At 43.8% G+C, this 24231-nt stretch overlaps 1 protein-coding gene across 1 annotated transcript in view; it reads left to right on the top strand.

Moving 5' to 3' along the window:
* The window catches only part of LOC143747365 (sacsin-like), a 40712-nt gene that overhangs the window by 1667 nt on the left and 14814 nt on the right, over positions 1-24231 (top strand). Inside the window, exons 3-5 of the mRNA XM_077240131.1 lie at positions 7302-7389; positions 7505-7616; positions 15141-15287. Of these exons, the coding sequence (XP_077096246.1) occupies positions 7302-7389; positions 7505-7616; positions 15141-15287 (347 nt within the window). The remainder of the gene's footprint in view (positions 1-7301; positions 7390-7504; positions 7617-15140; positions 15288-24231) is intronic.

The following is a 24231-nucleotide window of genomic DNA, read 5'->3' as shown; positions in this document are numbered from 1 at the left end:
TTTATTGATTATTTCCATTTTATGCAACTTTACACATTTATTACTATTATTAGTTACCAACTCCACTAGGCCTGAAATATATTTTGTACTTTTTACCCACACAAAAATGTAATGTATGGCCATATATGTTATATTTTAAATAGCATGACATATATCTATACATATATTTGACTTATCTGAGAACACAATATAGCCTATGCCTGCAACATATATGAACATTTATGTGTCCAAACATGTGAAGAAAATATTTGAGTTAATCTACTGTATATACGATACCATATATCTGCATATATTACAGAGTATAGTATTTCTCGGATATATGGACAACATTAAGTATAAATATGTGACATACATATTTAATAAATGTATGTAAACATACATGCATGTGATACTGATGCATTGAAATAAGTACATATGCATACATATATGCGTCTTAGGCTACATATATTTAACATTTATGTGAATATAAGGGAAAATATATGGCACTTACATGAAAACGGCCATTTTTGCTATATTGTTTCATATATGTCTATGTGTTTTATATGAATTTTGCATATATTCTCAAAGAGGCAGCAGACATACATGGGCACTGACAGGCTATATAATTTACTTATATTGACATATATTACATTTCTGTATGGGTAATCCCCTGGATCATGCTACAAACATGATGATCTTATAGAACATGATGGACAGTGGCTGTGTTTTTTTGTTTACATAGTCTTGCTTTAACGGTCATTAATATAAGATAGTAGGTACTGCAAAAAAAAAAAAAAAAAAAAAAAAACAGTTGACTGTAAAGCTATTCTATTGTTGTTATATATAAATATTGTCCAACATTCCCAATGATCTGATATAGCAGCATGTCCTTTACTTACTGTTATATGTTGGTATTAATTCAGTGTTTGTAATGCTAATACTAAAGGTTTTGTGGGAAAAAAGTAGAAAACTTGTCTAAGTCTGTGAAATAAACTGTTAAAAGGGATTTGATGATCACTAGTCCAGTGATTGTACGTTATTCTGTGTTGTCATCATTCAGTTTGGATTTGATCTTTAATGTAGGCTACATTAGCAACTGATATTGATACAAAGCAACTGATATTGCCATAGCGACAGCAAAAAGCTAGTGGATAGTGATGGGAAGTCCGGCTCTTTTCAAAGAATCGGCTTTTAGAGCGGCTCGTTCGCGAACGACACATCAACACTGCCGAGGCGCTTTCACCCCAAAATGGCGGAAGGGTAGCGCTGCTGCTGGGCACGTTTGTTGCAATGGAACGTTCTATTGAGTTTCGCCTCTTGATCTTCTATACTCTTTGATATTATGCATAGATATAAACACTAGATGTTGCTTGGCTACGGCAGTTCATTGGAACGAATGCGTCAATAGAGCCGCCATCTTGAAACAGGGGAACCCCTCATCAGCGTCAATGTAGGAAAAGGTCTAACGGAAATAAAATCACCATAAATCGTCAGGAATGCGATTTTCTAGTTGTTTTGGTTTGTTCCAACGGTCAGACATGTATTTATTATAGAGTCCAGAGAAATTTTTAAAAAATTAAAAAATTTCACAATCTTGTGAAATGTAATCCCTTGCTGTCTGGTTTTTAGATTTCGTTCGTCTAAACATCCATACGCAGCACAAAAGTCCGGCATCATCCATGAATTCAGCGTTACCTAGCTACTTCCTATGACAAGAGCCCTGTTCCAAGATGGCGGCGGTTTTGACGCATGCTTAGAACCCCAAGGCGACATCTAGTGTTTATATCTATGGATATTATGAAGCTGCAGACTCGGAGCCTGCATCTACAGTCTCCCACATAGAGTCCCGCATTCTCAGACCCCTTGTTTTTCAAGACAGCGCCTCCTGCTGTTCGGAAGATTGTATAACACCCGCACACAGAGTCCCGTGTTCTCAGACCCCTCGTCAATGCCATTGAAAACAATAGGATGCAATACTACGGTCTCGTTTTATTTAAAGTTATCCAAATAAATATTTGCGTTCCCTGCTTAATGAATGTGCCAAAAAAACTCATTGTGTTCTCTGACTAACAAATTACCCAGTAGTTATTTTTGAGCGTGGATGTAATTGAAAAAAAATTACTGATGGAAGGGATACAATTACAGATTGAACTATCTTCTGAAAAATATTTTGTGATATTATATTGCTACAATGTTTTTTTAAAATTCAAATTCCAATTTTTCTTTCAGTTCAACCTATAATGGTCTAATTAACATTATACCATGCTAACATTACAGAACCTGTTTTTTGATATTTTGAATGCGAAGCAAAACTTAAATAAGAATAGACAAAACACCAATAATAAACAACTCTGTACTTTATTTAACGATCACCTAAACATCATCTTGCTGTAAACAGGACAAAGCAAAGAAAAAAGGAAGAAAGAATTGTGTTAGTGACTATTGGTCTACTTTAATGTCAACTTATTTTAATCAAATTTTTACAATGGCTTGTCTACAAAAAGTCAAAGGTTAAAGGCTAACGTTAGCTATCAAAATATTTTCGGGGAAAAAAGGCGAAAAAACATACAATAACGGCTCAAATTTTGTTACAAACTATCTTTACAAATATTAAATGGACTATTCATATGTTGGTGTATCGATGAGCTATAAAGTAGCCTAGTTTGATTAAAAAAGAAATCGAATGAGAATGATTCGCTAAATAAAATTGATGATACTCATGTTTTGGCTTTAGTTCTTCACATGTTTATCCGATCCAATTTGATAGGAGGCGCTGTCTCGAAAAACGAGGGGTCTGAGAATGCGGGACTCTGGGTTGGGGACTGTAACTGCAGTCTCCGAGGGCGGGACATAATCCCAGATTTATCAAATGACCGTCTAGTTTCAAAGCAATGAAAAAAACTGTTCAAAGCAGCGCCACTGAAGTCAATGGATGCTCGACTTCAACAGGGAAAACTCGTCTTCGAGATGAACATGTTCTAACACATTTTTAGTCAATAAAATGTTAACACAATAGTACATATTTGACCATTCATTTTTTGACGTTATAGGGGATGCCGAGCTTCCCTTGCAGTCTTAAAGAAATCCCCAATGCTTGAAATACACAGCATTATTCAATGTGTTGACGTAATGTCCACTGAATCAGGAAGACAGGGCTGGCCATATCGATCAGCTCCTCCCCTTTTAAAAATAGCCAATAGTGTTTATTTTAAATCACAGCTTGGCCAGATTTGCTTGCTGTCGCTCTAATAGAGAGCCTAATGCTGCGTTCCTGGCAGGTTTTTGAGCACGTAAATCACCACTTCAAACCACGACTCATGACTTTGTAGCGTTCCAGGCCAGTCACGCCAAACTACCTGAGCGCAAGGAATTGTGGTAGCTACATTTAAACTAGTACGTAATTTTTTTTTTTTTTTCGTAAGCAAGATCAATGCTGTCAAGTTCAGGTTTACGTCACCTTAACATTTACTGCGGCAATACACTTTCACTTACACTTTTACTGCGGCAATTACACTTTTCACTTTCATTGCATGCTGCATTCCAGGCAGGTTTTTGAGCACGTAAATCACGACTTCAAACCACGACTCACGACTTTGTAGCTTTCCAGGCCAGTCACGCCAAACTACCTGTCAAGTTCAGGTTTACGTCACCTTAACATTTCCATCCGGAAATACACTTTCACGACATACTTATTGTTTCAGACACATAACATTGTAATACATAATCGTGTGTGTGTGTGTATTATTATCTTTATTATTATATTATTATTAATTTGACTGCAACGTTATATTGTCCTAAAGTGTATTCTCACCGTGTACCGCCTGCAGAAACACTGCAGCCGTAGGGGCTGCCATTGTTTTGTATGGTTTTGCGGGCTATGTGACGTCAGAGCTCATAACTGGGAGTACATCGATCTAGTACGAGTTCACGGCTGGGAAGTCACGGGTTTGACCGCCGTTCCAGTGCACTTTCACGGGTATAAGGTTGGAAAAATACGGGTTACAGGTTGCCTGAAACGCGGCATAAGTCCCTCCCCTTCCAGTGGACCATGGGACCTTATTTTGGGAAAATATTGTATGGTAGTCAATGGCGAGAGACAACAAATATTTTGATCTCGTTTGAATTGTGCCCTGAATTACATATATGATGTTTGTCAATTTAAAAGATACATTTTAAAGTCAAGAAAGTCGCAGTTTGATGTAAAACTGTTGAGGTATAAGACTGTGAAAATACGTAATTACAAAGACTATAACCCAAAAGGCGCGCATGTGACGTCTTATCTTTTCTCTCAATGAATGAAGCTACCTTTACTGAAGCTAACGTCTGTCTTTTTTTCCATAGTCTAACGTTATAATCGTAACGTTACGCCATCATGCCTGTGTGTTTTGTGCCAGACTGCACACACACGAGCTTGGTGACGTACATAGTGCGAGACGAGAGATGTAGTTCATTGAGTGATTTTCACATAAAACTAAATGTTACTCTTCTGTTTTATGACTAACTGTGACTTTCTTGACTTTCATAATTATCTTTTAAATTGACAATCATCATATGTGTAATTCAGGGCACAGTTCAGACGGAATAAAAAGATAAGTTGTCTCTCGCCATTGACTACCATACATATTTTTTCCGAAATAAGATCCCATGAGCCGGAAGAGGAGGAGAGGGACTTACTTATATGGACTATATGTTATTGGTAGACTGCACGTCTGGCCATATCTATACAAAATACCATCACAAGTGATATATACAACTATATAATTTAAATTTGACTAGGAATTAGGCTCAAAAGAATTAAAAGTAACAATATGCTGTTGGGAGAGTGTTTTTATATTACCACAGCAGTGTTCGGTGGATTAAATAATTTACTAGATTAACGATCGATCAATCAACAAATTAAACTCACTCATACTGTCATAAATTAATAAAACGTTATTCGAATTTGACAAATAATCAATGTTCTTGTCCCTAATAGTCAACATAATGCAGGGGAAACTGTAAAATGAACTGCAGCAGTGCTAAACTTGCATCATAAAATTACAACACTCAAACTATAAAGTCTTCTTTCCTATTGGTTGTTGTTCGTGAAAATCGCTTCTCATTTGCATAAAGTTGAAATTTCTGAACTTTTGTCGCATGTCTCGGGTCCCTTGACACGCCCACATTCTGTCGCCAATGGTCACCGTCGCTCGTGTCGCCAGAAGTCGCCAGCGCTCTATTGAAATGAATGGGATCGTGTCGCTTTGTTCCTGCGGGTCGTTGGCGGTGTGAACGGGGCTTTAGTTTCCTCCAAGTCTCTTACTGTTCTCCTCCTAATCTCCTCCAGATCGCTGACTAACTAACACTAATGTCATTCACCCCAATGGAAAGCATATAAACAGTCTGAATCGTTCATTATCCCCTATATAATGCACTATGTGCTGCAGCTTCACGGTGCTGATCCACTTGTCCGTGCGACACTTCTGTCGTGCCACACTCTGCTTTATTCCAATGGGTGACGTCACGCGACTTTGTCGCGCCCGCAAAGCATTCCGGGAAGGCGGCGCTACATTTAGAAAATTGCAGCGCTTCAAAAAGCTGGCCGATGCCCATCTTTATGCAAATGAATTCCGTTGAACGCGACACGACTATCCAATAGAAGTACAGCATATGGAGACGGAGGGAAGTCTCTCGCAGGTCCTCTGTTCTAATAGGAAACATTTCCCGCTCGGGCAAAACCACGCCCATAGCGGTAAACAGAGGAACGCCCATCAACGTACAAATGTGGGGGAGGCGTCGCGACACCACGCGACAGTCATGTCGGACAAGTGGATCAGCACCGTCAGAGTCTATCATAATGTAGGGGGCGGAGCTTCAGATTCTAGAGAGCATTTGATTGGACAGAAAATCTGATGAAGCTGAAGTGCAGAGTGATGTCATCAAAATCATTGATCCATATTGGCAGAAGTGAGAGACTATAAGTTTTGAATGCTCATATCTTCTAAATGCAAACTGCACAAACACACTAGTAATTGCTGATTAATTTAACATATTGTAAGGACATAGTCAATGACATAGTCATTGAAGGATCCATAAAAAAAGCCAAAATAAGCTAGTAATTACTTATTATCCTGAATGTACATTAGACACCTTTCAGACATTATTTACAACTTAGCAAGCCATCTATTATTTTTGTGCAGTAATGTACTTAGTTATATTTCAGTGATTCCCCATCTAAATAAGTTAACTGAACACTTTGAAGCTAGTAACTATTTTAATTAGTGTTTTTTTTACAGTTATAAATTGCTAAAATAAATGAAGAGAATTCTGTTCTAAAGTGTACAGTAAGGCTAACATATTCATACTAAAAACCAAACAATGGTTTTCAATTTTGATTTCATGGGGAATTTTTTATTCACTGATTTTCCCTAGTTCATTAGTCTGGTATCGTCGTTATTATATTGTGGTTGTGTCATATTTACTGAAGATTTTGATTATTTTCTCCATCGTCATGCATGCATTACAGCCACGTTATGACAGTTTAATGCTTAAGGCCCTTGCACACTGAGTCCGAAATTTTAGTATGCGTTTTTTCGTATTTGTGATTCGGTGGCTCTGAATTGTCAAAAAACCATTCAAACTGCTTGCTACGGATGCGAAAAACGCAGAAAATCGAACCCGATCCAATTTTTAATGACGGACGAAAGTTTCGGAGGCAGTGTGCAAGCGTGATTGATATAACTTGAGGCCGTATTTATTTTTTAACGTGTGAATATTTTGGACGCGAATTTCGGACTCAGTGTGCAAGGGCCTTAAATCCCATAACTAATATGGTGGATTGTTAAAGTACACTGAGAGTCATCAGATCAAAACTGTTTATAAAAAACGATTAGGCTACATTTTAAAAAATAATCTCAAGCATACTAACAATTTATTTACTAGGCTGATTTTGTATTTAGTCTATTACTGTCACAATGATGAAGAAGATTTTTAATAATTAAGTAAACTCGAGTACAGAAAGAAAGAGTAGCAGTGTGTGCGTGCAACAAACATAACCGACAAAAGCAAACCGACTGAAGAGTGAAACAGAGCAACTTAAATACACATGATAAAGAGATGATAACGAACAGGTGTGATGATTAGATGTGTGTTCATGACAACCGATAACTGGTGGGAAACTGAGACAGAGAAACACATGTGAATGATGAAAACAAACTAAACGTCCAGGAAAACAGAAACTAAGAACAAACAGAACTGAATAGACGAGACAATTACATGAACCTTGAATTTGCTCTGTCTGTGTTTTGTGCAGTTTGTGATAAACTTTACATTGTTCAATGCAGAAATAAATTTGGTGCGACGTCTCCACCATTCATTGATTACTTGAAAGAAATTTTGAGAAGGTACCCAGATGGAGGACAAATATTGAAGGTAGGCTAAAAAAAGGTTTAAATATTGCATGAATACTTTTGCATCATTGTTAAATGGTATGTATCTTAAATATGTCATCGTATCTGTGTTTAATATTAATCCTGTACCGTATCAGGAGCTGATCCAGAACGCAGATGATGCAGGAGCTTCACGTGTGGTGTTTATTCATGATGAGAGGCATTATGAGACTCATAGCCTGTGGACTGAAGAGCTCGGAAAGTATCAAGGTATTTGTGTTGTAAACAGATTTAAATCACACTAGACTTAAACTTTATAAAGTTACTGTAGAGCCTGCAACAAAGGATATTACAGTCTAGGGTTTTACATTTGTCCTCATTCATATGTCACAGCCATGAAGAGTTTTGCAACTATACCTTCTGCCTTTTTTAATGGGAAGCGAGTTTTGAGCTCTGAAATGTACAGTATGTTTTTATATTAAATCCAACTTTTTGGGAGCGGCTATTTGCACCAAGTGAGAATAGCATATTTTCTTAGCGATATATTTTATTTACACCGTGTGCAAGTAGCAATAGATTCTAATTACACTACAGTAAGTGTAAATGGTAGTTAGATGCTATTTATACTTTAAAATAGGGGCAAATAGCATTTGCACCCCAGTGTTGTTGTACATTACACGGTATGCAATAATAACAAAGTGTAAATTATTATATTTATGGATGCTGCCTTATTGGGAAAATAAAGCCGTCCCTATACACCAACCCCTAAACACTTTATTATTAAACACACGTTAGACACTTTATTTCCACTTTTCGAATGTGTTCTTCATTTTATTGAAAGCACATGCCTTTCTGATCTGATATGGGATGGGAAAAGGAAGTAGAGCGAGTTCGGCAAAAGGCGGATTATGATCTCAGGTTGATTTGCATGAACTTTCTGCCACACACTTTACCCCTACACTATTACTACTGCTAATAATGCAGTGTCTTCCGTGGTTAGTCTGGTCCAAACAGACGTCAGTGGGCGGAGATAGTGTAAATAGACTTTCAGTTTAGTGAATAAAAGTATAAGTGTAAAATATCAGCCTATTGCACTGTTTGTTCAGTTAATATGATTGTCTTTATTCTGTGTGAATGTATAAGTAGGAGTGGATTGAAGCTCTGTAAATGTTGTGAGGATCGTGAGATCTATTTGCATGGGGAGCAACCAAAATAATAGATTAGACTCACTTTGCCATTAATAACTGCTATCTGTGCTTCTCCTCATTTGAAAAGCTCCGGTCACCATTATTGTATCTCAAAACCAGGTCAAAATCACAGTTTCGTCGTAAAATTAAAAAATTGAGCTGAAAATAAGGGCATAAAGTATATAGAATATGGAAGACTTAACTCATTCTTCTGTCATGACCAGTATTTGTCCAGATACTGAAAGTCTTTACTGCGCTATAGGAAACGTACTCGGTTACTAACGTAACCTCGGTTCTCTCTAGAGAGGGAACGAGTACTGCGTAATATCTTACGCTATGGGGAAAACCTCTTTTCCACGAGATATTGAAGCCAAAAATTATCCTTAATTTTGAATTAATGTAAAACGCTGTGCACCAGCATGCAGACATAGGCAAGACGGCTCGCACGCCTATTGGCTGCCCTGCGGCAACAGCAGCCTATCGAGAGAGGCCCTGCATGACACCATATCCAATGGGGGCATTTCGCGCCCATTTTGTCACGTCCCGCCAGAAAGGGCGTGGTCTCGCCCTATAAATATAGCTCGATTAGGCTGGTACAACTGGTTTTCATCGCCGAAACGAACCAGAGCTGTGTATGCACGGCAAGATACGCAGTACTCATTCCCTCTCTAGAGAGAACCGAGGTTACGTTAGTAACCTAGTACGTTCTCTTACGAGAGTATCTCTCGTACTGCGTAATATCTTACGCTATGGGGAACACAATACAAAACGCCGTGCGTACTGGGATCCGACACCAAAGTCCCAAGGGCAGTAGCCCGGGGCTCATATAGTGCATAATCACCATGGACTCACAGAGAGTCGGAGAAGAGAGGCTGCAAGCATCATTCCCCATGAAATAGCATCCTACAGGAGCTAGTTATGTTAACAGTGTTTCATACAGACAGGGTGAACGTGTTCAGCCTGAACTGGGTAATAGTACGGGTTATTCAACACCCATGGAGCTGTTTTATCGCTCAGTGAGCGATGCACAAGCAAAACTCAGCATCTGGGCCGGGACAGCGGGGCAGATAGCACTGAATTCTATACCGACAGAAGCTTGGCTTCTAAGGCGGGAACCTCTAGGTTATAAAACCTTATAAATGTAGACGGCGAGGCCCAGCCCGCGGCCGTACAGATATCTTGCAGGGTAACCCCACTATACCATGCCCACGACGAGGCCACGCCTCTCGTGGAGTGCGCTCTGACACCCAAAGGACACTGCAGGCCCTTAGAAGTGTAAGCCAGTGCTATGGCGTCGCCTATCCATCTGGATAGGCTCTGTTTTGATGCGGTCAGTCCCTTGGAGCGTCCGCCAAACAAAACGAAGAGCTGCTCGGTCTGTCTGAAGACAGACGAGCGGGACACATAAGCTCTCAGTGCCCTGACAGGGCAAAGGAGACTCACATCCTCCTCCTCATCATGAACCGAGAGGGCGCACAGGGAAATAACCTGGGCCCTGAACGGTGTGTTGAGGGATTTGGGCACGTACCCGTGCCTTTGTTTGAGTATGACTTTTGAGTCATTAGGCCCAAACTCCATTCATGACGCGCTTACTGAAAGCGCTTGTAAGTCCCCTATGCGCTTCACTGAAGCGAGAGCCAAAAGAAACACCGTTTTGAAAGACAGATGTCTGACAAACATGTCTTCATGTCTGACAAATGGATTGGCTCGAACGGGGCACCTTTCATGGCTTCCAAAACCGTAGAAAGGTCCCACACCGGGACTGAAGGAGGTCTGGGAGGGTTCAGCCTCCGAGCTCCCTTGAGGAATCGCACGACTAGGTCGTTTTTCCCCAGTGACTGGCCAGACACAGGTTTTGTAAACGTTGCTATGGCCGCCACGTACACTTTGAGCGTGGATGGGGTCCTGCCCTTATCCAGCAGCTCTTGAAGGAAGGAGAGTACTTCCGTGACCCCGCAGTCTATGGGTGAAAAGCCCTGAGCTTGACACCAGGCAGAGAACACAGACCATTTCGAGGAATAGAGCCGTCTAGTAGACAGGGCCCTCGCCTGCGTGATCGTGCTTAAGTTTAGCGGGTACCTGTTGATGGCCCATGCATGTAGGGACCATAGTTGCGGGCGGGGATGCCAAATCGAGCCCTTGGCCTGAGAGAGGAGGTCTTTCCTCAACGGTATTGGCCACGGGGCAGTGCTGGTCAGTCGCATTAGGACTGGGAACCAAGTCTGGTTTGTCCAGAGCGGAGCCACAAGCAGCACTGGGCATCCGTTTTCCCTGATTCGTTCCAGCACTTGAGGCAGGAGCGAGACGGGGGGAAAAGCATAAAGGGGACAGCTGGGCCAGACGTGGGCCAGCGCGCCCTTGCTCTTGGAGAAATATTTTGGACAGTGAGCGTTCTCGTGGGACGCAAACAGGTCCACCTGCGCTCTGCCGAATGTCTCCCACAGCAGTCGGATCGTCTGCGGGTGCAGCGACCATTCCCCTGCTGGGACATTGTTTCTGGACAGTCTGTCTGGTCCCAGATTCAGGTGACCAGGCACATGCGCCGCTCTCAGTGAAAGCAGGTTGTGCTGAGCCCAGACCAGGAGGCGTTCCGTTAGCCTGTAAAGGTTTCGGGACCTGATGCCGCCCTGACGATTTATGTATGCCACCACTGACATGTTGTCCGACCGGACCAAGACGTGGTGACCCTTTATCTGGGGACATAAGCGCCGTAGCGCGTTGTCGACTGCCATCATTTCCAGACAGTTTATATGTAGGAGCTTTTCCCGTTCTGACCACTGGCCAAAGAACGGTCTGCCCTTGAGCAGCGCTCCCCATCCCGAGTGGAGGCGTCCGTGGACACCACCTTCACACTTGAGGGAGTCCCCCAGACTCACACCTGACTGATACCAGTCGGTTATTTTCCAAGGTTCCAAAGCTGAAACGCATTTTAGATCGACCCGGAGGCGAAACCGGCCAGCGGTCCATGCCTGGGGCGTAACTCGCACTTTCAGCCACAGCTGCAGTGGGCGCATGCGAAGCAGACCCAGCTGGAGTACTGAAGCTGCTGAGGCCCAGCATTTTCTGAAACCTTTTGAGCTGGACTATCGAGCCACGGCGGAAGGATTTCACGGCACGCTGAATGTCCAGTTCGCGCTCTGGCAACAGACGCGCTGTCATGGATAGCGAGTCCAGCACTGTTCCCAGAAAAGAAATTTTCTGGCTGTGAGACACCGAACTCTTAGCCCAATTGACTGTGAGACCCAGATTCTCGAGATGCTCGAGTAATGTGGTCCTGTGTTCTATGAGCTCTGATAGTGATCGAGCTAGAATCAGCCAATCGTCCAAGTAGTTCAAAATTCGCATTCCATGGAGTCTCAGGGGTGCGAGAGCCGCGTCCATGCACTTCGTAAATGTAGGGGGTGCCAGGGACATGCCGAACGGACTTTGTATTGGTATGCCTGGCCCTCGAAGGCGAATCTCAAGAATTGCCTGTGACGTGACGCTATTTGTATTTGGAAATAGGCGTCTTTCAGATCTATTGACATAAACCAGTCCTCCTGCCGAACTTGCGCGAGGATTTTCCTGGTTGTAACCATTCTGAACTGGCGGTTCGCGAGCACTTTGTTCAGCTGTCGCAGATCTAGAATGGGTCTGAGACCCCCGTCTTTTTTTGGTACCAGAAAATGTCTGCTGTATAGACCCCCTTCGCTCTGAGCCTGGGATAAAGGTTCTATAGCCCCTTTGCTCAGTAGTTTCGCTATCTCGCCTCGAAGTAGATGAGATACTTCGTCTTTTACCATCGTTTCGACCTCTTTTTATAGTATTCAGCACCCATTCTGATACCCCGAGAAGCTTCGCCCACGCATCTGCGTGAATAGCTAGAGGTAGAATGAAATCTGGGCTCTGGCCGCGGCATAACGGCGGCCGGAGACCTCCGGTGTGCTGAGAAATAAACACTGTGTTTGCAGTGTGCGAGGCGGGGGGTGCGCTGATCACAGCGGGCAGCCCGACCGCGCTCAGCTTCTCTCTGACAGGTTGTGGAGAGAAGGCGAGCGGGATGAGCCCCGTGGGGTTCGGCATGTCTGTGAGGGAATGTGGGCGCGGGATAGCGGGCACACTCACTGCACTGAGAACACTGTCGGCTCGCGCCGACTGAATGTGTGTTGGTTTCGTTTTTACAGAAACCGTGGGACATGCTTTGTGTAGTGTTTGTGGGCACTGTGTCGTGGGCACGTTCACTACATTTATTGCACAATCGACATGAGTCGATTTTATTTGTGCTAGCCCTGAACTGTGGCGGGCTGTGTCTGTGTGTGGGAATGGGCACTGAGACTTGGGCATTCTCACAACACTCATAACACCATCGGCCGTGGCCGGAATTCCAGAAAATACACTCTTTTTGGGATTTATCTGGGTCGCTGTAAAATTGGCGTTTGTGTGCAGGCAAGTGGGCTGTGGTACCGGCTTGTTTACTGCAAAATACACTGGAACAGTCATATTGTTTGGAACTGAACGAGCGAGAAGTTTCGATGGAGTCTGGCTGCGGCGAGACTTAAACATCGTGGGCCTTAGCTGACTGTGTGTGTGTTGGTTTCTTTACAGAAAACGAGGCACATGCAGTGTGTAGTGTTTGTGGGCACTGGGTTGTGGGCACATTCACTACATTTAATGCACAATTGACATGAGTCAAACCCATTTGTGCGAGCCCTGCACTGTGGCGGGCTGTGTCTGTGTGTAGAAATGAACACTGGGCTGTGGCATTTTTAATACACTCATAACACCATCGGCTGTGGCCGGAATACCAGAAAATACACTGCTTATATGATTTTTCTGGGTCGCCGTGGAAACGGCATTTGTGTGCAGGCAAGCGGGCCATGGTACCAGCTTGATTATTACAAAATACACTGGAACAGTCGCATTTCCTTGGGACTGAACGAGTGAAAAGTTTGGGTGTAAGTCTGGCCGTGGCGAGACTAAATATTATCTGCTGCGAGAGCTGGGATCGAACACGGGTCTCCCGTGCAAAGGCTTTGGGTTTCGCCACTGAGCTACAGGGGGAAACGACAAAAGCTTAAATTAGCCCGAGCACGTAAAGAGCGTCATCACAGTTTTGTGTGTGTCGGCATTTGTTTGCAGGCGTGCGTGTTATACAACAGGCTCATTGCTGCAATATTGACATTTTCAGGCGCTCAAACTAAGAGGAGCTGAGAAATGTTTGATAAATGGAGATTGGTCCGGCCTCGGCGGGACTAAAACACACTCTTTCCTCATTTCGCCGGTGACGCACGCCCACGGGGGGCGTTGAGCAGATAAGAGAGCGTCATCACAGTTCTGTGTGTGTCGGCGTTTGTTTCGCAGGCGTGCGTGTTATACAACAGGCTCACTCCTGCAATATTGACATTTCCAGCCGCTCAAACAAAGAGGAGCTGAGAAATGTTTGAGAAATGGAGATTGGTCCGGCCTCGGCGGGACTAAAACACACTCTTTCCTCATTTCGCCGGTGACGCACGCCCACGGGGGGCGGGGTAGCTTTCTTATAACGTAAAGAAAGCTAGCCGCGGTTTTAATGCTGGCCCGTTTCCCTGACGACTCGCGGGCAGAAGGGGGGGAGGTCCACAGAGCTCGCCCCATCCTCACTGTCCGACGCCAGGATAGAGCAGCTGGTCTTCTCTACAGATGCTATCTCGTTGTCATAATGGCGGAGGCGGCGGCGCGCGGCAGCCTTTGTCCGTCAGTGAGCGACTCGACTGAAGCTGGTGAAGCTGGCGGGCGAACCGGCAAGATTTCACGGACTGGAGAAGGCTCGGGGACCCGCTGAGTACGGCGCTTTACGGCGCGGCACTACAGCGGGCGGGAGTGCAGACTCGGAGAAGAAATGCCAGGTGAGAGCTGAGAGCGCGAGAGCTGCATGATCCTTACCCAGGCGGGAAACGCAGATGAAATGGCGGTCCCCGTCGCTGAGTGCGGCTCGGCACCAGCCACAGGAACGAAGCATCTTTAAAAAGACGCTGCTCTTTTAGATAAAGAGAGAGAGAGTGTGAGTCGCGATGGCGAACACACACTCTCGGCAGAGTAAAAGGATATTGACGCCGGAAAGCGTAGCAGGTACGGCGACTGAAGGCGGCGACGTGAAGGCCAGCGGCTTCAGGTTCAAGGGCCTATCCCGCAGAAGGCTTGTGTCGACGGCGCGGCTTCTCACTCTGGATCCAGCGATGCTTGAGCTTCGCTGAAGAGATGAAAATCAGTTGTACCAGCCTAATCGAGCTATATTTATAGGGCGAGACCAAGCCCTTTCTGGCGGGACGTGACGAAATGGGCGCGAAATGCCCCTATTGGATATGGTGTCATGCAGGGCCTCTCTCGATAGGCTGCTGCTGTTGCCGCAGGGCAGCCAATAGGCGCGCGAGCCGTCTTGCCTATGTCTGCATGCTGCTGCACAGCGTTTTACATTAATTCAAAATTAAGGATAATTTTTGGCTTCAATATCTCTTGGAAAAGAGGTTTTCCCCATAGCGTAAGATATTACGCAGTATGAGAGATACTCTCGTAAGAGAAAGTGTGTTATTTTAAAAGTCATTTTTGATCATTTTTGTATGATCATCTGTTTGTATCTTTGATCTGGCAGGACCGGCTCTCTATGCCTTCAATGATGCAGCGTTCACAGAGGAAGACTGGGAGGGAATCCAGAGAGTTGGCAGAAGCATCAAGCAGGATGACCCAACAAAAGTCGGGAGATTTGGGATCGGATTCAACTCTGTTTATCATATTACAGGTGAAATACACTACATTAACATATTGGCTCATATAACCTTTTTTTAGGTATTCTACTAAGTGCCTGCTGAATCCAACAATATTGCTTGTTATTTTATGTGGCAGTATGCCAGTTAGTTTCTTTTTAAATTATATATCACATTATATGTATACAAAGCTACTAATGATCACAATAACATTTGTAATTTTTGTGTTAGTTGTATTCTCAGATTTTTAATGGTTAGCATGCTAACAAATTAACTTGCTAATTAGCACAGCTTACACAACTTACTAGAAAAGCAAACCTTCATAGAATGATGTACAGAAAGATGCTATGTTACAAAATACGGTAACATTTTTTAATGACTAGTCTATTATTAATAGTAAAATGTGTATGCTTATTTAACATTTTTTTTACATTTAGATTTTCTTTTCCATCATTTATCACTCGCTTAAAGTTAATCTTTAAATAAAACTAAAATAACATACATTTCATAACACTGTTGAATATAATATTTAACAAATATCAAAACAGTACATTATAATGTTCTGATTCCTAAATTTACTTTGAAGCATTTAAAACGATTTGTTTTATATTAGTTTTATATTTAATCTATTTAGGCAAAATACTGGAGAATGTTAATAAATGTAGCTCTTTCCCTGCCAGCATTTTTTTTAAAACTGTATACACAAAGATCACAGAGGACCCCATATTATTGTTGTTCAACATTCACTGCACATTGAAACATCACACTCTTATTTGATCTGGATATCATTAGAAATATAATATAAAGTCTCCAGCTTCAATATTTGACCACTGTTTATGATAAAACTAGGTTGCAGTGACATTAATGTCTTAATTTATTTCAGGAGTGCAAAATAATCTGTAATTTTTTTAGATTTTGAATAGAATAACTATACACATTCATATTCAGTCACGTCTGATCCTGTTTATTTGTGTAGCTTCACTGAATAGTGTTTATCACTTTTTAGTCCAAAAGTGCTCAAATCTGGAAATATTGATATATTTACAAAATCATAATTTCTATTAATTTTCTACTGATTTACGTGTGTGAGTATTAATTCAGCACTTGCGGGTATGTAAGTTCGGTAGAATTAAATGTCCTTATTCCTTTATATCCGCTGGACTCGCGTGTGGCGCTGATATCTGTCTCTCATTAGCAATTGCGCTCTGCTTCATACCACAGTCATGTTAAAAACATCCATAAACACTATCAGATTCATCATCATGACGACAAGTTCCATCATTCCGCTATATTCACTGTGTCATCAACCTACACCTTTGTTATTGTAAGAGTTTAGCGACCCCTAGCTGCAAAAAAAAATACATAGTGTAGCTTTAAGCTGGACTATGATGCTATTTTCTTCTAGAAACAAACTTTGTTGCATGATTTTCCTGTTATCTCTGTAAAGCTGCTTTGATACAATCTGTATTGTAAAAAGAGCTATATAAATAAAGGTGGCTTGATTTGACAAGTGTGATTTTCACTTGGTCTAACGTTACACTATCCCACTAAACAGCATTTGAGTGTGTTGTAAGTTATAATGTTGTTTTATGTGTTAGTTTGTCTGTATGAGACTAGCAGTAAGCAAGATCAACATTAGAATAACATACTGATCATATTCTAACATTTCATCATGTTGAGCTATATAACATTGATTAGTTTTATGTACATTTGCTCACCTGTCTAATAAAGTAGATGCAAGAGTGGCGTTAGTCGTGGATGTGAAGCTCTCGGCATCTCGAAAACGTCACGCTGATATTTAATCCTCGCTTTAGTTCTCCTTTTGTCCCAAAGTCTGCCATGGCCCATAATGTTTGAACGCAACAACAACAGCGTGAGTGTGCCGCTAGACGTAACGCACTACGCAGTTGTCCACGTCTGACGCCATGGTTACCATGGCTGTACGGGCAGAAACCAGGGATAATGTGGATTTTACATCATTGACAGGCGACAAGTGAACAGGGAAGGCCAATTTTTAAAATTGTGAATTTCTCTGAATTTACAAATCCTTGGAAACATTTAGGATACACAATTGAAAGAAATATATAACACTGTGCAAGTGGTTTTTGGATATTTTGATATAAAATTCTTACATATTGTACCTTTAATTAAGTTCAGTGATGGTTCTTTTTTTTGTAGTAAAAAAGTTATTCATTTAGTTTAAGTAAACTTGTGGCTTTAGCTTAATTGTGTTTCTAAGTTACTACACTACAGCCAAGTCATTTTTATACATTTAAAATAAATATTGTTAAAAAAACGTCTCAGGTTACGACTGTAACCATAGTTCCCTGAGAAAGGGAACGAGACGATGCGTCAACGACGCTTTGGGAACGCTCCCAGCGTGAATGCGTCTGAAGCATCTATGTCAACTAGTCCAATGGAAGGAATGAATGTCACGGGCGGGTGACGTCATGACCAGGAAGTGATAAAAGAGCATCCGGTGCAAACCGGCATTAGCTTCAAAAATTGCCGAAGCAAGCCGATCACAGGGATGCAGGAAGTATGGCAGGGTGACGCATCGTCTCGTTCCCTTTCTCAGGGAACTATGGTTACAGTCGTAACCTGAGACGTTCCCTTTCGAGGGAACTCGCGATGCGTCAACGACGCTTTGGGAACGAGAATACCCAAAACGCCAGACTTTCAAATGCCTGAGTGTCAGCCTGTTGTCACACTGCACCAAGCACCTGGGATCCTGGGGCAGCATCCAGGTCCAAGCTGTAAAACCTCATGAATGTGAGCGGTGAGGACCAGCCCGCCGCATCACAAACGTCTTGGAGAGAACTCCAGATAATACGCTTAGAAGCCATACTCCTAGTGGAATGAGCCCTGACCACCAAATGGTTGGCCAGAAGACTCACAAGCAAGAAGAATAGTCTCGACTATCTATATGCTCAATAGGTTGGATTTTCTCGACAGAGAAGTCCGATGAACATAAGTGTCCAGTGCTCGCACTGGCACAAGAGGTTCAGCTTTTCCTGGTCCGAAAAATGGGGGAGGACAGAAACCTGCAGCACAATAGGCCTCGGAATAATGGTAGGCACCTTTGGAACATATCCATGTTTCGGGTAAGATTGCCTTGGCCATCCCGGTGCACTCAAGGCAGGTGGGGACCGAAAGGGCCTGAAGGTCTGACTCTTATAGGGACGAAATAGCTAGCAGAAAATAGTCTTAAAAGAAAGGAACTTCTCTGAGACCAAATCTAAGGGCTCGAAGGGAGCCCCAGATATGCCTTCTAGAACTATTGCAAGGTCCCAAGCCAGCACCTTAGTGCAAGTTGCATGCCTCAGCCTCAAAGTGCCACGAAGGAAACGAGTGATCAGGGGGTCTCGACCCAAAAATGTACTACCCACCAGGGCGTGGAAAGCCGCAATGGCCGCCACACATATTATACCTTAAGCGTGGAAGGACATAGACCTGATACAAAGCGTTCTTGCAGAAACTCGAATACTGTGTTTACTGAACAGTTAACCGGATCCCACTGACGCTGGTAACACCAAGAAGTGAAAAACTCTCGAAATAGTGAATATAGTTTCCTCGTAGCGGGAGCTCTGGAGCTTAGAATGGTCTAAACAACCTCGGTTGAGAGACCACTCTCTATGAGTTGGGCCCCCTCAGAGGCCAAACCCACAGTTCCCAAATCCCCTGCCGGGGGTGCAATATTGCATCCCCTGCCTGAGACAGAAGTTCTCTCCTGATCGGGACCTCCAAGGGAGGTCCGTCGAGGAGAAAAATTAGGTCCGCAAACCAAATTCAGCTCGGCCAGGGTGGTGCTACTAAATAGGCTTATTCCATCCTGGCGGATTCACTCCAGAACTCCTGGGAGCAGAGCAACGGAGGGAAATGCGTACAGACGTAGCCTCGGCCACGTCTGCACCATAGCATCCAGCCCCGAGGGGACTGGTTGAGTGAGGGATAACCAGAGTGGACAGTGCGTCGTATGCTGAGACGAGAACAAATCCACTTCTGCCTGGCCGTAAAACTCCCATATTTGCTCCACCGCCTCGGGGTGGAGTCCCCTGGCCTCAGCCCCTGCCTCGACAGGGTGTCTGCTCCAATATTCTGGCCTCCCCCGGAATATACACTGCCCTCAGACAGCGTAATTTCTTGAGGGACCAAAATAAGAGGCCACCAACGTGTTGTCTGTGGGTCAAGAACCAGAGTTTCCTCCATATAACCAAGGCGCGGGGATACTGCCGCGTGATCTTGATCGTAAGGAGTGGGTTTCCCCTCAGGGAGAACCCTCTGGTCCTGAGCCACCTCTGTAAAGGTCTCACGTACAGCAGGTCAAAGGGTATCACATTGGATGCTGCTGCCCTGAGGCCTAACAGTCACTGTTCCAGAACAACACATGATGGCCCCTCAGGTCTGGGAGGAGATGTCTCAACGCATTGAAGACGACCATCATCTCTAGGCAATTCATGTGCCAAGAGAGATGATGACTCCTCCACAAGCCCTGAGCTGAGCGGCCTTCCAATACCGCTCCCCAGCCGGTGAGGGAAGCATCTGTCGAGATCACAACTCGATGGCAAAGAGCTCCCAACACCGGACCCTGGGTTAAGAACCAGTGTTTCCTCCATATAACCAAGGTGCGGAGACACCGCCGCGTGATCTTGATCATACGAAGTGGGTTTCCCCTCGGGGAGAACCCTCTGGTCCTGAGCCACCACTGTAAAGGTCTCATGTACAGCAGGCCAAAAGTTATCCCGTTGGACGCTGCTGTCACAAGACCCAACAGTCTCTCTAACTGTTTTACAGTGCGTGACTGGCCTAGCCTCAGCTCTTTTGTGGCTGTTAGGATAGCAGCTACACGAACGGGCGACAGAGTGGCCCGCATCGTCACTGAATCCCATACCACACCAAGGAAAGTGGTTCTCTGTACTGGAGAAAGCACACTCTTCTTGGCATTGAGCCTCAACCCCAACATCTGCATAGGAGCGAGAACGACACCTTGGTGCCGAACCGCTAACTGTTCTGATTCCGCTAGAATCAGCCAGTCATCTATGCAATTCGGAATGCATATGCACTGCAGCCTGGCGGGGCCAGAGCTGCGTCTACACGCTTCGTGAATGTGCGGGGTGATAGAGCTAGACCGAAAGGAAGTGCCTGATACTGGTGTTCTTTGCCCCAAAGAAAACCTCAGGAACCTCCTGTGCTGAGGGAGGATGGAGATATGGAAGTATGCGTCTTTTAGATCTATCGTGACAAACCAGTCCTCGGATCTGATTTGAGTCACGATCTGCTTGAGTGTCAGCATTTTGGACTTGAGTTCCAGCACCAAACACTCCAACAGACGAAGATCTAGTATGTGACGCAGCTCTCCATCCTTTTTTGGAACAATGAGATAACGACTGTAAAGACCCGACGCAATGTCGGGTGAGTACACCTGCTCTATAGCTTTCTTTGCTAACAGGGCCTTTACCTCTTGCTCCATTACCAGAGCCTGCTCGGAATGCACTAACGTGAGCAACACCCCGTTGTAGCCTGGAGGACGAGAACCAAATCTGCCTCTTACTACCAACTGCAGGACCCATAGAGATATATTTGGCAGTAGCTTCCGCGCTGCCAGAAAATCTCCCAAGGGAACCAGCCCCTCGAGGCTGGCCTCTGGTGTAATAAAGACAGCCAGTTCGGGGACCTGAAGCATACTGGCAGGAACCACCCGAACTGACTGTTTTCGAACCCCCCTCAGAGGGCGCATTCCGACGCAATGTCGAGTTGACGCTGCGCCAGAAGCTCGCTGGAGACCGCTGCGCCCCGAAGCACCAAGGGTGGCGGGGTTGGCAGAACGGTCCCCTGAGGGCACCGAGATGGAAAGGGCACCGTATAATGAGGTGTACACCATTCCACCCCGGTTGGGGCTGCCCTCACCGGTCTGACGCCGGTGGCGCCAGACCTTTTCTTTTGAGCCGCAGCCTTCTCAGCGTGAAGAACGGTCCTCGGATCCGGCTTCTGCTTTGAAGGCTTTGGCTGCTGTGTTGTGTATGAGAAACTAGACGGCTGGAGCTGCTCACGCCCAGCAGCCCCAGGGGGTTGGACATAGCGAGGGAGAGATTATCTTGTATCTTTCTCTATGATTCCCATCAAATTGAGCCAGAGGTGTCTCTCAGTGACCACAAGGGCTGCCATCCCTGAGAGATAAATCTGTGGCCCGACGGAGTTCTCAAACCCCATCGGGCCAAACTCCCTCACTTCTGTCCAAATACCGCAGCAGGTCAGCCTGATATGCTTGTAGCACTGCTATGGTGTGCAAGCAGGCCCATGCTAGACCCACTGCCATATATGCTTTTCCCACTAGATTAAAAAATAGTTTTCTTTAATGGTTTAGTGAGAGAAGCCGACGCCTTCAGGTACGATACTGAACCGGGAGACAGATAGCTCGCAAGCGTCTGTTCTACCTGGGGTATTGCCCCATAGCCATACCCTCTTAACCCCCAAATATCTGAATATACATGAATGTGGGGGCTAAAAGACAAGAGGAGTAAGGCTTTTTCCATGATCTAGACAGCTCGCTGTGCAGATCGGGAAAAATGGAAGGCCCCGTGATGGAGGTGGAAAAATAGAGGGAAGGAAACTCGTTTAATTTATTTTATTTTTAGGACGAGTGCCCCCTTATTTCTGCTGGTCATAAATATTTAATTTATCTACAGCCTTAGTAAACACTTCCACCAGCTTATTATTTTTTATATATATTTTTTATATATATTCACTTTATTTTATATATAATATATAAACTATCATATATATATATATATAGGCTATATATATTTCTCATACGCTGGGGAAAGAGATGGCAAATTCACTTCCCCCATGATTGTGTCACTTTCAATGCCCAGCACATCTACCTCCTCGGAGGTAGAGCACTGAAGCATTGATTTCTCTCTCTCCCCGGGCGGAAGAGACCGCAGCGCGGGCTTCCGAGACCGGCGAGAGAGCACTGGATCCCTCGTGGAAAGGGAGGAGATAAGATCCGCGGACCCGTCTCCAACCCCGTAAAGAGATCCTATTCGCGATCCACAGGAATGCATTCTCCGCGCTGCCTCGGCAGACGCGGGACCTGTCACCCTGAGAATTGCGAGCCCGGCCACTTTCCTCGAAAAGTGACAGGCGGGAGCGGAGCATGCGAAGCGAAAGCTTCTCACAATGTTGGCAATCAGCCCCCTCGGAGGCTGATACCGCATGCTCTACTCCCAAACACATCACACAAAGCTCGTGTGTGTCCCTACTCGTTAAATAGCGCGAGCAGGGAGAACACAGAGTTTGTGCAATTGTTTAGTTTCCATAAATATATATATCAGACAGACAACAGTAAATATAACAGACAGTTTGACACAGATCGCTTGCTGAGGCAACAGAAGCTAATGCCGGTTTGCACCGGATGCTCTTTTATCACTTCCTGGTCATGACGTCACCCGCCCGTGACATTCATTCCTTCCATTGGACTAGTTGACATAGATGCTTCAGACGCATTCACGCTGGGAGCGTTCCCAAAGCGTCGTTGACGCATCGCGAGTTCCCTCGAAAGGGAACTATATTATATATCTTTTTATTATTATATATCTCTATGTTATTAATAACAGTCGGAGTAATTCTGAATCTTAAACTGTAAACTCTCAAGTTTTGGGTTTCTAAATATATGTTAGTTGTGTGTCTATTCAGAATGACTTTTTTATTTTTGGTATGTAATTTATGACCCCCTTTCCAAAATGAGGGGTGCAGAGAAAGGGGTAATAAAAGTTGTAAGCCAACGCCAGCGTTTTTGATCATTTTTTACAAAAAGCTCATGGCGTCCAGATCATTTTGTCATATGAATATTTGACCACGCAATATATCAAAAGAAAGATCTGGGCCTCTGCTTTAAAAAAAATTAAAATAAAAAATTCTAGCTTCATTGATTCTTTTTTATCATTACCCGTGTTATGATCTCTAGATTCTGTACTAGTTGAAAAGATGTCATAACATGTGAAATATCTGAGAGAGCAAGACAAAAGGGACTGCAATGTGCATTCGAGGGATATATCCACGACATAATATGCAACCGATTAGAGAATAATTTCATAAAAATTGAAGCTAAAGCCTATAGTCCCAGCGCAAGCAGCAGCGCCTCATACGCTGACCATTCAAATGGGAAACACACAAATTGAGGAACAGCTATGTTCGTGCACAGCAGGGTAAGTGAAATGTGAAAATAATCTAATAATTATAAATCAAACAGCTTATACATAAATCTTGTGGAATAACACTAACACCGGGAGAGCCGCGATCGGATTGGGTTAAAGTTACTCGGTCAGGGGTAGTAGGCCGTCGATTAACAAAATGCTGAAATATATTTTAAAGTATGTCAGTGAGCCTCCGTCTTGTCTTTAATCGTCTTATTTTACGTTAAAATATATGCATTATGAACAAAGAACCGTCATTATTTCCAAGCAATAGGTGTTTATGTTAATCCTGTCGACATTTAGTTGTGAATGGGGTCTCTCACACATTTCTCCCCTTGGCTTTTAGATTTCAGGGAAGGAAAAAAAGTCCACTCCCCCGTCCAAACTTTTAGGATACCGGGTATCAGATTTGCACAATCCATACGCACAACGCTTCGGCATGTTTCCCTCGCTCATGCTTGCCAGACCTCCCACGCCTAGTTACGGTTGCTAAGACATGATTGGCCAGTGGCGGTTTTCGGGCGTGGCTTAGCGAAGGGTCAATTGCTAAGCGCATGATAATAGCAGAACTCATGGTTTGAGAAAATATTTTTGTGCAACTAATAATCAATAATGCACAATAAGGCCTATTTGTTTGCATTAAAGATGTAAAACAATTAAAAATACTATTTGGCCAGTGGAAAAAATTTAGGAAAAACTTTCTCTAAAAATTTATTTTATACAATTATGATTTATTTATTCAAAAACAAGGCAAAGAAATAAGCTTCTAAATTATTTTTAGCAA

The sequence above is a fragment of the Siphateles boraxobius genome, unplaced genomic scaffold, assembly GCF_051911475.1.
Source record: "Siphateles boraxobius isolate OS27281-9 unplaced genomic scaffold, OSU_SipBor_1 100, whole genome shotgun sequence".
Classification (NCBI taxonomy): Eukaryota; Metazoa; Chordata; class Actinopteri; order Cypriniformes; family Leuciscidae; genus Siphateles; species Siphateles boraxobius.
The sequence above is the reverse complement of the archived record's forward strand: the minus strand, read 5'-3'. Positions and strand labels throughout refer to the sequence as shown.